Here is a 14,058-nt window from a genome sequence, read left to right as displayed (position 1 = left end):
GAGGGAGGGAGGAAGGCAAGGAGGGGCTAAGCAGGGTGCTGCAGGCGCTGAGGGAGGCTCTACGTCAGTGCAGATGTGCATGTGTGCGTGCATGTGTTTGCATGTGCATGTTGTTTGAGGGAGAAGGAGGAGGAACAGGATAGGAGTTTGAGTTTGATCCTCCTGAGCCAATTCCCGGTCCGTCAAGGCGAGGCCCCGTCGAAGACCTCGGCCCTGCTGCCCCACGTGGAGGTGGAACGCGGTGAGACATTAGTGAAACAGAGCAGGACTCTGGTCGGAAGACAGCTTGACCCCCGTCAGACACAGCCAGAAACTCCCCGCACCGCCCGACAGCTCCTGGACAAGAAGAAGGAACAACAGGTCAGATTAGAATGAAGGTGTAGCTCAAATTCAGCCATTTTGAGAGAGGTTTAAGGGTTAAACGGTGAAATCGATCACAAACTGTTTGAGCTATCCACAAAGGTTCAGAGATGTGTTTAAAGAGTACCATCCTGAGCCTTTCAGAGAAGGTCAAATCACAAACATACTGATGCCTAAGTAACAGGTCATGTGCTGTTTGGTGGAACCTCTTTAACTATTTGAATCCTGATGTTCTCCATGTTCCACATAAATCTATCTTTGAGGCGAAACATACTGTCACACATGATCAACATAAATTATATAGTGAATCTAATCTTCTGTTCCTTCATTGAAACAAAACGTCACAGTTATTGAGTAAACTGTTCTAACACAAAGTGCCATTTTCATTTCAAATTCAAATTGACTAATTGACTAATTAAATATTCTAATAACATTATACGCATTTTCATCTAATTTATGTTCAGAACTTCTAAATTTAGAAAGAAATGAATATAAAGTTCTGTGAATTAGTAAAGTGATGTGGAATTGAACAGAGGTAAACACATAAAAAGAGAAAACTTCCCAGAATCAACTGCAGCAACATGTGTGCAACAATATTCTACCTTCAGTATTTTTAATAATTGTTTAAGTTGTTGTTGATTACAAATATGAATTTCATTAAAGGAGGGATGCATTTGAGGTGTGAAGATGTTTTAGTTATTTTTACCCAATAATGGAAAAGACCGAAAATTGTATTTTACAAAACAAAAAGATGGCTGTCAGGTTTTAAGGGTCAATATCTACTTGCTTTTCAACTTTCAGACCAACCTAATAAAGAGTTTCAGTTTGATATCTTGCATATCGATTCTGAAACAATATGTCTGCTGTCAGTGGATCCTCTAAAGAGTTAAAGCAAACTGACATATTCAGTGATATTCATACTGTAATTTCATTAAGGTTAGAGCTGTTTGTTCTAAGCTGTTGTTTAGGGCTGTTGAATACTTTGTAATAATAAGTATTAAAAAGTTTTTCTACTGGAGAGAATATTGGCAAAGGACAACATATTTCAGATCAATACGCATTAGCCTCAGCTCACAGTAAGGTGTGATTTTAGCACTCTGAAAGTGAAGAAGTGTAAAAACTGTAAAGACTGTAAAAAGTCTCTAAAAAGTGAGACCTTAAATGACACGAACAAACCACACAGGTCTGTAGTTATTCTATGTGTCATTTTGGTACAGAATAAAGCTTCAAAAGTTGGAAATAAGTCAAGTAAAATTACACGGTTATTCTGTCCTTCAAGAAAAATAATAGCTTATATTGCATTTTGAATATTTTATCACCTTGAGTGAGAAGGAAATATGTATTTTTTATAAGATTTAAAAGAAAACATCGTCTTTATCATCTGGTGTGGGGAATTGGGTTCAAAACGTTGGTGATTTTCCCCACAGTTATTACAAACCAGTGCACATCACCAGGATCTAGATACGTGCAAATAAGGGCTTAGCCTACTTTTGTGCCAGATGAGTCTGGTTTGCCAGAAAGTGAAATGTTTACCAAAAATGTAATAGAATATCAAGAAAAGACAGTTACTTTGCTATTCTAACCTTATTGAAAAATGACTACTCATCTGGCACTAAAAGTAGCTCAACCAAGGAAGCGTGTACTCTCTTACCAGTCATAAGCAGATGAGAGGTATTTTCCTTCAAAGATTACAAGTGCAACGTCATATGAGCTCAGCGCAGTGTTTACCTGTGAAGCGGTGGAGGGAGGTGGTGATGAGGAGGTGTTGGTGATGAGGAGGATGGAGGAGATGATAGTGGTGCAATAGCAACAGGGACTCAGAAGAGAGGAAGTAAGCAAGGAGAGGCACTGACATCAGCCTGCTTCACCTTTGAGAGAGAAAGAGGACAGAGAAGGAAAGAGAAGCAGAGGGAGAGAGAGGACGACAGATTGGAAATCGAAAAAAGCAGGACAAAAGGAAGAAACGAGACAAACAGCGGGGGGGGAGAAGAGCACAGGGAAAAGCAATGTGTAAAGTGCCGCGGCGGGACATCAGGCAGATGCAGTTTAATAGCACAGCCACAGGGAGGCAGCAGAGCACAGGAAGTCACACTCACAAAGCTGCGGGTTGCAGTCAGGCGGCTGCGGCGCGGGGTCACTACTGTGCCGCTCAGGCTGCGTCCAATTCGCCTCAGGTTTTCCCCATCGTCAGGCTCCACCCCTAAACGCAGATCCCGCAACATCATTGGCTGCACGGGGAGAAAATGTCTGTCAGACGCTGGAAATGGAACCAAGCGACGACCTGCCAACATGTGAGGGGATTCTGTCAGAAAGACTACGTAGATGTTACCTTGTTGAGGTAGGTGGGGGTGCTGGTGCAGTCCGCCCCATACACACTCCTCTCCATGTCTGCGTTGGGGGTCTTGGAGCGAACCTGCCCTCCCACCCTGGATATGAGCCTCTCTGACGGACTGCAGCCTGAAAACACACACAGGCAAGGGCTGGAGGTCAAAACACACACATACAAGGATCTAAAACATGTTATATTTAAGTGGATGCTCATGTTCCACATCTTCTTAAATTTACTCCTAGATACTATAGTGTAGGTAAATCACTTTGTCCCACACGTTTTGACAACATAATTTATATATTCAATATAAATTCTGTTCCAGGCCTTCACTGAACCAATATATCACTCTTATTGAGTTAACTGTTGTGTTGTTAACAAACATAAGATGCCATTTTTTATGGCTGCACCATGTCAGCAAATTAAAAAATCTCTATGTCTGATGCATCAATTTATAAGCATTTTTCCATCATTTTTCTTTGAAAACTTTTGGATTTTGGTTAGAATTGAATATAAAGTTCTTCTGTGATTTTGTAAAGTAATGTGAAAGCAAACCAGAAGGCCTCTTAAGGGACAGAAAAAACATTGAAATGTGTAAAATCCACATAAAAAAATAACCTGCAACCTCGCAAATCCTGTTGTGCAGTGTCCAAATTCCATTCTACATAGTAATTGTATACAGTATATACTATATATCTTTATGGTATACTGTTTTGCAGTTAGCATACAAGTTAGTTTTTTTAGTTTAACAGGGAATAATAGACTTTCTCTGTCAGAATGAAACTGCCAGTTAAACTTAACAAAGAGACGTCAAAATGTTTTCCCAGAACTTGAATGGTCTAAATTCTCTGAAGCTCTTTTTGCAGCTGTGGTTTTTAGTTTGTTTTAAAAGATAAAAGAACTTGAAAGAAGAATTTGGATATTTTTTTCTTAAAGTCACACAAAATAATGAATTGATTATCAAAATAGTTGGAAATTCATTTAATAGTTGGAAACAAATCGATTCATCATTGTAGCTCGATTCTAAAAATGGTTTTAAATACAATCTGCCATCATTCACTCAAACATAACAATATACTGAACATTAATTTGAATTTCTACTGTAATTGACTATACAGTACTTTAGGACTGCAACTATTCATTATATTCATTATCAATTAATCTGTAGCTTATTTTATTGATTAATAATTAAGTCTATGAAATCTGCAAAGCTTGTGTTCCCAAGTGCTCAGAGCTCAGGGTAACCATCAATAATGTTCTTGTTTTATTGCTATAAGACATTATCTATTAATGATGTCAGAAAGGGATGGTAGTGCTTGATTGTCATTGATTATCAAAATTGTTGATGACTAATTGATTAATCCATTACAGTCTCTACGATGATGCATGCCATTGTAATAAATGTAAGTCAGGTTAAATATTTCCCTTTTTTGAAGATGGTTTTGTGCATGAGTATGTGTGCATGAGTGTGTGTGCGTGTGTGTGTGTGTGTGTGTACCTGTCTTTCCAGCCAGCAGACTGGCCTGGTAAAGGGAGTCAAGCTCAGTCAGCTCAGCCTCTTCACGGTCACAGCAGGGATCACTGTGTTGCCCTGGGGCATGCTGGGAGCTGTAGTGCCCTGGAGAAGACTGGCAACTGTAGCTGTAGTGCTGACTGGACGCCTGCGGCCTGATGGGAACGCAGCGGTCTGGGGGCGTGTCATATGGTGTCACCACGGCGTCGGGGCGGTCCAAACTCCAGGAGGACCAATGGCGTGTGCCACTGTCGGCGGCAGCTCCGTGCCCCGGCCAATGTTGAGTAGCGCCGGTAGGGGAGTGGGGCTGGGGTGGCTGCCAGAGAGGCGTGAGAGGTTTCCTTTGCCCGGAGGCTTCCAGAGGGGAAGATGGGGGAGGAGTAGAGGACGGAGGGGGAGGGTGTGTGTGTGTGGGTTCAAGGTGTGTGGAGTGTGCAGTGTGTGTGGTGTGTGTATCCCAGAGACGCAGAGGAAGCGAGGGCAGAGAGATGGCTAAGTGCTTCCCCAAAGGTCTGACACTCACCCCCCCTGCCTGCAGCAACTCGCACAGCCTCACCCCCGTCCCCTCCCTCCCATCCTCACCTTCCTCCCCTCTCCTCCCCATGCGTCCACCCTCTTCCTCCTCCCCTTGGCTGGAAGGGGCGCAAGGGTGAGGGATGCTGAGGGTGAGCGTGGGTCGAGGGGGAGCGGGCCGATAGGGTGGAGGGGGCGGGTCCGGGCCCAGAGCAGCGTCCTGGTTGGGCGTTGCCTGGTCCTCTTCCTCCTCCTGACTGGGCGTCAGCAGTACTTGGACCGGGCCAGGCTGTTCACTGGAGGACACAGAAGAGGGAGGGTGTCAGTCAGCCAGCAGCACGGGGAAAAAAAACCCAAAAAACAGAGCTGCTCTGACGTCAGGTGAGTTACTGCATAGAGGGAAGGTCACAACAGCATACCAGGATAAACAAGCAGAAAACAGACATACACGCAGGAACACGCGCACACACAAGCTCACTTTCATACAGAACAAACAGCTACGAACACACAATGATGCAGCCTTGTGCAAGCATCGTTTTGTGTACGGGATTTCACAGCCATGCTGTATATGAGTCAGGCACAAGCTCAGCTCCACTGACTGACAGATCGCTGCAGATTTCACCAAAGTTAACTTTCTGATCAGAACGCGTTCAGCTCAAACAACAAAGATTTGACTTTAATCTGATTATCAAAACAGCAATTTACCCTCAGCTGCACCGGTGCTGTATATCAACATGGAAAATGAATGTGGCTTCTACAGTCTGGGGTAATTCAATATCTCCGGGGGACACTATATTACTTCATTGATTTACATACATTGATATGTAGAGGATATGATATATGCTGAACATTAGTGGCTCCTCTCTGCAGAGACATGGTACACACTCCGTGCTCTAGAGTAGCAGTGTGTATGTGTGTAGTAAACTAGTGTGTGTTAGTATGTGTGAACAGCAAGTCTGTAAATTTGTGTGTCTATTTTTAAAGAAAGCGTGCACAACACCCGTATGTGTCTACGTGAGCGCCAGCCCCCATCCCCCACATTAACTCTCCCGTCTCTTTTCAGCCTTAGTAATTACCCAGCAGGCTTTGCAGCAGCAAGCTATAAATCAGAGGCTGGTGTTGATCAATAGAGGAGAGGAGGAAGGTAATAAAGGAGGCTGAGTGCTGAGCTTTACCTCCTCCTTCGTTCCTTCATCCTGCTGTTAACAGTTTGGATTTACAATTTATTAATTTTTGATAAATTTTATTCCAGTGTGAGCTGAGTTCTAATGAAACAGATTAAACCCGACATTAACATGACTAAGTTAGCAGGGCCAGTCATTGTCTCTACCATTGTAATTACCATCAATTCAAGACTCCTTACAAGATCTAATGAGAGTAGATTTTAAGATTTGAATCACCACCTTTAAGGCCTGTGTGGGATTGGATTGGTCATCTAGACCCTGCACTTTGGTTATTCTTTAGTTAATTAGTACCCTTATTTTTTTTTTACTCTAGTTAATCATATTTTACATCACTCTGATATATTTATTTTCTTTTTTGATTATTTGTTTGATTAATCTATTAATCATGGTCTATAATCTGTCAGAAAATAGTGAAAATGGCATAAAAATGTCACTGTTTTCTATAACACATGCCTAGTTAATATTATAACTTATTATATTAAATGTAATCTCAGATTCTAGATGAGCTGTCTCCCTTTTTTAAAATAAGAAATATGACATTCTTTCCACTCAGCCCTTCTTGTACAAAAACGTCACTACTAAAGCTCACATTTGTCACAAAACGAACACATCAGGAGGAGACTGACTTATTGTAACACACAAATACAGCAGCAAATAAAGCAGGATACTAAACAAGATCTGTGACTGCAATCGCATGGCAGCACACAGGACAGAAACACAGTGACGGACTGCAGCTTTACGGCGCACAGAGGGACAGATCAGCAGCACACAAAGAGCAGAGGGAAGCCTTGGCAGCACACAGCTACAAAGAGCAGCACAACAACAATGAAGGGAAGCAGTGAAGCACGGAAAAGCAGGGAGCAACTCTGTCTCTCTCTTTTTATTCTCGATGGCAACACAGAGCCCAGCAAAGCAGGTTTTTTACTGCACTGCAACAAACACACAAACACAAAGGGGATAAGACGTTACTGTATATAGTCGAGTGTGTGTGTTTGAGAACACACGCAGATACAGACACACGTACACACATACAGCAGGATGTGAGAGTGCAGTGCTAGGCTTTACAAAAAAAACATAGGGTTCTGGGATTTTGGGCAGCCAGAGCTGAAGACACACACATGAGGGTGTTGAGGTGTTTTTAGAAAGCCAGCACCCAGAGGACACACACAGAGGATTCCTGCTGTGGGTTTAAGGACAGCCTGAGCTGAGGACACACACGAAGTGAGGGAGGGAGGTAGGGAGGAAGGGGGTCTGAGGTGGTTTTCAGACAGGCACCGCTGCGGACACATAAGGGGGGACAGTGGTGGTACCTGCGAGGCCCCTGTGGGGGGGCGCTTCCTGTCTCCCGTTCCATTTCCTGTTCCTGTCTGCGTTTGATTGGGCCCCCAGTGCTCCTCATGCACGCAGCTACAGCCAATCCGCTATGAGCGTTAGCCTCATGCAGGGGTCTGAGCACAGCTGAGGATGTTAACAACAGAGCGGGAGATAAAAAGGAGAAAAAGACAGAAAGGTATAACGACAGAGTGGCAGAGAGAGAAAGAGCGAGGGAAACGGAAAAGGAAAGGAAACAACAAAGAAGAAAGAAAGAGAATAAAAAAGATGAAAAAAGGGACAAAATATGAAGATGTAAGAACAGGTGAAGAGGAGAAAATAGAAGCAGAGCAGAAGGAGTGGTTATGAGGGGGTTGGCATGCATTACGCTCCTTTACTGTAAGTTAATGTGTGTATTTTATACATGTATAGAGCTGCAAAGTGGGAGGATTTATTTCGGGCGTCCTCTTTGTTAGGTGACTGACAGTTAAAGAACTTGTTTGGATTGGTTAAAATCATTAAAGATATTAGCAACTGGTTAGAAAATATATTTATAATATAAAGTCAATGTACAAGAATGTGTACATAAAAAGGATTGAAGTCAACTACAACTCCCATTTTGCTCCAATCACAGAGCTATAGCTAAAAGCAAAACATTCAGTTAATGTTTTATATTCAGGGTAAGTTTTAGATGCATGTAGTAACTATGGTGTGGTATTTTATTCCACATTTGCTCCAGCTCTCATATGGGAGTATTTCACACCATTCACCACACCAAACTGATTAAAATAACCCTATTTCTGTGAAATAATTAAAGCTAAACAATGGCCAACTTCCTGTATCTTTAAAACTAGATTATGTTGAGATAAAATTGCACATTTATTCTCTTATTGAAATTTGGTCAATTTAATACACTCAGGTGCTAAAGCCTTAGGTATGACCAGTAGCTTGGCTAATCTTAGCAAACTTAATATTGATGTATAACAGACATTATTGAGTCTATCTGTGCTACTGTACTGTTATTGTATGCTTTACCATTTACCATTATTATGCAATTTCTACTTGTGGCAAAATGGCTGCTGTTAAGCAAATGTTATACTGTCTCAGAGGAGTCCCCTGTGTTTTTATGTTGGCACACACTGACGATATCATTTGAAGAAAATGTATAGGAAATAGAAAGACTGTATAGTGGAGAAAAATACCTCCACACCCAGCATCTCTTCCCACTTTGCAATTCTATTGTAAATGCATCAATATGTTAACTTGTACTGTAGTTAGTAAGTCAAAAAAGTCAAGATTAGATAAGTGAGGAGCAAAGTTGAGGCTACGTTCATGAAGCCAGACACCAGCCAGCTTTTTTAGACAAAGCTTTGTATGGTGCGTAGCCTTGTGAACGTGCCTTGAATGGTGTTAGTTGGTTGTAAAAAAGATGAAGAAGAGGACAACAAAAGAGCAGCCATCACCCATCTTGGCTTGAGTTTACAAACTTTTGATTGATAGAGACAGAATAAAGGAAGGTTGATGGCAGCTCTGTTGTTGTTGTTGTTGGCTGTAACGTCCTCTAAAACACTGAGGCAGATTGTTTGGAGTCCGCCTAAAACCATCGATAGGGATGTGGGAAACCAAATTCTGTTACGTAATCGCACTGATAGTGATGCCATCTGTTCTTTCGCAAGTCGTCCTTTCACTTCATCAAGGTTGAGTGTACTCACAGGGGTGTGTGTGTATGTGTGTGTGTGTGTCAGGTACATGAGGCTGAACACACTAAAGCACACACAGTAGGACAGACAGGACACAACATTATAATCCCTGATATAGATTTAGTTAGTGCTGAGCTGGAGGGGAAAACCTGCACACCTGCAGTTCATACAAGGCTCTCTTTCTTACACACAGACATATTTTCTGAAACACACGCACAGAAAAATGTAATTTGTGGTTGCATGGACAGACCTAATATACGCACACATATATATATATGAATATAGATAATACCGCACCAGAGCTTTCAACCAAGTGTGAAGTCTGTCAGTCAAGTCTTGTGTGATTTAGGCCATGTCCAAGTCAAGTCCAGAGATCCTTTCAATTAATAACAGGTGAGTGGCTGTGCAATGTCTTATTTATTTACTGTTTGTTCCTTTTCTTGGTTAAAATTTTAAATAAAATATGTCAACTCTCACAGCAATCAAGTTCAAGTCAAGTCTCATGTACTGATTGTGACTTGAGCAAGTTCTCCAAGTCCATATGGTTTGGGGACTTACTAGCGGCTCTGTGGGGCTGTACTTAGGCGCAGCTGTGGTTTGAGCTAAATGCTAATGTCAGCATGGTAAAATGCTCACAATGACAATGCGGACATGCTGAGGTTTATTAGGTATATAATGAACAGAAAATAGCTTAATGTGTTAGGATGTTAACATTTGCTAATTAGGCTTAAACACAAAGTACAATAATTAGTTTTACAGGTATTTGGTCATAAACCAAAGTATTAGACAAAGTAAAATGTTGACTTAATGATGGCACTAGAGGAAATGTGCGAGTGTCCGTAGGATTGATCCTTTTGGAGCCATGAATGTATATATAAAATGTCATGACAATACATCCAATAGTTGTTGAGCTATTTTAGCCTGGACCAATTAATTCCTTGCACATGTGCCTAAATCTTTGTCATGTAAATTTCTAGTCCCTAAGCCCTAAATGAAATTGCTAACGTGGTGTAAATTGGGTAATTACGCCGGAATTGACAAAGCTCCTGCAGAGCCACAGATAAGCTAATTGACTTTGATATGTAAAACTGGTAGAGTTCGCCTTTAACTATGACTTGAGTCCAAGTCTGAAGTCTCCATCTCACAATCTTACATACACTAAAAAGATGCACTGTACATACAGGTACATACATGACATGTTTGTATATATTTAGATGTAAATAACCATAGAGGGGTACACACACTTACACTTATTCACAATATTTTTGTGAACTAAGAAACTCACATACACACACACACATTGTGAACTCCCCATAGTGTTGCTGGGACATCAGAGGTCGGCACTTGGACTGGGATTGTGATTTTAAGTGGGAATCACCCTGAGAGAGTTTCCCAGTCAGTGGCGGTCAGTAAACGTCCCACAGGAGTTTCCATGCTGGTAAAAACTGATCTGACAGGGATTTGCTCTCTGCTCTGTTCACCTACACTGAACTCAGCGATAGTTCGGCTGGAACTGAAACACACACACTTACTCTGACATAAAACACTCACCCAATATATATACAGTATGAGTTATAGTTACGCACTCTGAACTAATAGACAAATAAAAAGTACCGATGGAGGGAGACAGATGGAGAGACAGACGAACAGATGGGAATGAGGACAAAGAGGAGGTCAGACAGAACCACGGACGTACAAGTCACTGTGACTGCTGAACTAGACAACAGGTGATAATGTGACCTTAAAGCTGCACCGGGCAAGACTTTAACATAAAAATACACTTCATCAGCCCGGATCATGAAATGACGCACAGCGAAAAGGCAGCCTCACACCCCTCCAGTTGAAGTACCATAGATTTACTCTGGTTCTGCTTTTGTAAGTGAAAATTAAAACAGAAATCCAGAATTGTCTAATAAGTCAGTGATGGTTCTTTGCTATATGGGGTTTAAAACATACAAAGTTGCCACGTGCAGCTTTAAATGCAGTTTGACCTTCTTCTTAAAGGGCCAGTTCACACAAATTTACAAAAAGGAAACACATTTTCTCACTCACTAATTCTGGTATGTGGCCACGCAGATAGTGAAGTCATTTTCAGCAAAGAAATAGTTCCTATGAACTGCTGTAAGAATCAAAAATGTAATTATATTCCTATCCATTTAATGGAAGTGAAATTATAAAATCTTTCAAAAAAAAAAATCTAAACTGTCTGCATCACTAGATACCACTAAAGGTAAGTGAGATAATATGTTTGCTGTAAGTTGGGTGAACTGACTTCTTTGGCTCTAATTTAAAAACTTCCAGCCTCCAACCCCCTCACTCCTACTTCCTGTCTTTCGTCCTGTCACCCCTGTTTCCTTCATACCCTGGTGTTGGAGCTGGTCCAGGTCCATAAATTTGCTGGGTTTAGGGTTGAATCCCATGGCCGCCTCCCGCTCCGCCTCTCTCCGCTTCTGCTGCTCCTGCTGGCGGGCTCTCCTCGCCACCTCCTCCTGCAGTTCGTCCAGCTCACTGCGCCCTGAGCCTAAACAGACAACACAAATGAAATCATCAAATCAAACGCAAGTTACAGTAGTTAGAGTAGAGTAATTGCAAGAAATGCACAAATACACACCTGCATTGGTGCCGCCACCCCAGCTGGGGGAAGGCAGCTCCTGCAGGATGGCACCACTGCTCTTAGACTTGGGCACCGAACGCCACGAAGGTCCTGACATGAGCACCCGTTTCTGTTGCCCCACCTCCCTGTGGAGAGCAAGAAAAAAAGACAGTGAGAAAAGAAAGCAGTAAAAAGAGACAAAAAGGGGAAAATGTTGAGAGTGCCAATCATACATCTCCAGACAAATATGTCCACTGATTGATTAGTTGAACTATTGCTGGACAATTTGTCGTTGTTAACGTCACATCTGTGTTTCATGCTGATTAAGTGAAATTGAACGGAAAAACAAGAGTGACAGAGAAACCAAGAGAGGGGAAAACAATGAATGACTGAGAGAGAAAGGAAGAGACAGTAATTGGTATTTGTGAGTTTCCTACCTGTCGGGGCTGCTGCTGTTCCTCTCGCTGCTCTCGTAGCCACTCTCCATCCTCTGAATCAGACGTGGCTGGTGCTCCACCCCTCTCAGAGGTGGAGGGGCAGGGGGACCCATTGTCCGCCCACTGCCCAGAGACCTGGGCTGCCCGACCAGCCCAAACCCCACCTCCAACTCCCCAACTTCCCTCCCTTCCACCTCTTGTAACCCTGGCTGTGTGGGCGGAGTGGGTCCCACCAGGGGGAAGGAGTCCTGGGGCTCCGGAGGGAGAGAGGGACCAGGCAGGGTGTTGTAGCCCAGAGAGGAGCCTCTCGGTCGGGTGAAGATGCTGTCGATGTTTAAGGCCTCTCTCCTGGGCCTCCAGGTTGGCCTGTAGCGGCCCCCAGAAGAACTAGAGAGCAAGGGAGGAAGATGTTACACAGGGTTACCTTACTGTTGAAAACTGCTCAAAAGGTGCAAATCTTCTTTAAGACAGTAGAATGACTCATTTTAGAGGGTAGTTAAATAAAAATACCTGACCTACAAAATGACTTAAATACAGTTCAGTCAGGACACTCACACGAAGCTTTTAACCATTTATTGCACCAACAATATGCATTCAAGTTCTCCTCATACGAAGCTCTAGAACAAATCTGATCAAGCTTGACACAAACTGAGAGATGAATTAGTTACACTCAACCTTAATTGAAATCTTTTTTTTTTTAAATTTATAAATGGTAGCATGACTAATACTCCAGTTCAAGAACCAGTAAATGTACTCATGTACTGAACTTAAGTACAATTGTGGTGCAGTACCTGGATTTGCTTTCACTGCTAGTGCTTTCATCCTCCCAATGGGGGCCCCCAACTCCGCCCTCGCAGCCCCCAACTCCTGACGAAGAGGAGGAGGACAGGGGACGAGACGAGGAGGAAGAGGAGGTGAGTGGCCGGCGTGAGGAGAGGAGGAAAACAGCGGTCTCCTTGTACTCCGGCAAGGGAGGAGAGGGAGGGCGGGGAGGACCCTCCACTGCTGACTCTGAATGTGAGAGAAGAGGGACTGAAAGTTAATCCATTAATATTTTATTTACCCCACAGGGAGCAATTAAGTAGGCAGCAGTGCAAGTAAATATAAGAATAACCAGTAACACAGCGCAGTGATGAAGCACAGGACAAAGAACTTAATTTCCACTTAAACTGACCTTATTTGCTCTTACTTGTGCCTACAACAAGTACCGCAGTTTAGTACTTTCTCCCTTAAAACACTGCGGTCACTTGTGTAGTTGCAGTTTTTTGGAGCTGTCAAGGTGCAGCTGGACTTTGTGAGTATAGATAACTTTGCTCATGGACTCGAATGCAGTATTACCTCCGGCGTCAGCACCGTGCGGCGGTGTGCCAATGTCGTAATTACAGACCACTGTGGTCTGGGATTCGCTGGAGAGGTGGCTGCCCGTGGACTGGTGGAGAGATCGGCTGCGAGAGGCACGGTGACTCGAGCTGTCCGTCGAAGAGTCGGTACGAGTGTCACTGGATATGGACGGCTCCCGACCTGAGAAAGAATGAGAGAAAGAGTGATAACCTTTTAGTTAATCCTGAATCTTCATATGTTTGCAGTCAAATAACTTCAGGCTCTGCAGTACGCAGATGCAGAAGTTGGATTATAGGGTTGAAGGTCAGAGCTTTAAAGCTGTAACCTCACATGCCCTCAACGATAAACACAGAATAATCTGATCTGATCTGTAGCAGAGTGTGTCATCTTTGCTGTACCAGAGTCTTCGCTGTCGTAACCAGCCTTGCTGCTGCAGTGCTGGAGCTCCAGCTGCGGGTTGGAGCTGGTACAGGGGTTGGGGCTCTCCTGCAGTATCACCGGCGTCCCACGGGGGTCAGCGTAGAGCAGCAGCAGGGGCTGATAGTGGCCTTTGATACAGCGAGACACCACGTCCTTCCACTTAGGGCCGATCTGGAGGTGCAGCAGGGTAACACACACACATAAAGACACACATAAACATACATATAACCCCCCACACACACACAGACACACACACAAAGAGAAAGTAAATCTATCCGTATTAAGATATAACATTACGCATATTCCACCAAAAGTAGAAGGTCAAATACACATTGTGCTGCTGTGTTTCCTTATGAATAT

At 43.1% G+C, this 14,058-nt stretch overlaps 1 protein-coding gene across 1 annotated transcript in view; it reads right to left on the bottom strand.

Moving 5' to 3' along the window:
* usp54b (ubiquitin specific peptidase 54b) overlaps positions 1 to 14,058 on the bottom strand; it is a gene marked incomplete in the record, with an annotated part of 66,864 nt that overhangs the window by 2,080 nt on the left and 50,726 nt on the right. Inside the window, 11 exon segments of the mRNA XM_035669823.1 lie at positions 1 to 336; positions 2,457 to 2,588; positions 2,690 to 2,817; positions 4,185 to 5,008; positions 7,207 to 7,354; positions 11,270 to 11,428; positions 11,519 to 11,646; positions 11,938 to 12,324; positions 12,729 to 12,948; positions 13,276 to 13,458; positions 13,677 to 13,869. Coding sequence (XP_035525716.1) covers positions 250 to 336; positions 2,457 to 2,588; positions 2,690 to 2,817; positions 4,185 to 5,008; positions 7,207 to 7,354; positions 11,270 to 11,428; positions 11,519 to 11,646; positions 11,938 to 12,324; positions 12,729 to 12,948; positions 13,276 to 13,458; positions 13,677 to 13,869 — 2,589 coding nt within the window.

This window comes from Morone saxatilis, unplaced genomic scaffold (assembly GCF_004916995.1).
Source record: "Morone saxatilis isolate NCDOM2014 unplaced genomic scaffold, NCSU_SB_2.0 Contig1, whole genome shotgun sequence".
NCBI lineage: Eukaryota > Metazoa > Chordata > Actinopteri > Moronidae > Morone > Morone saxatilis.
This window is presented reverse-complemented; position numbering and strand designations above follow the sequence as displayed.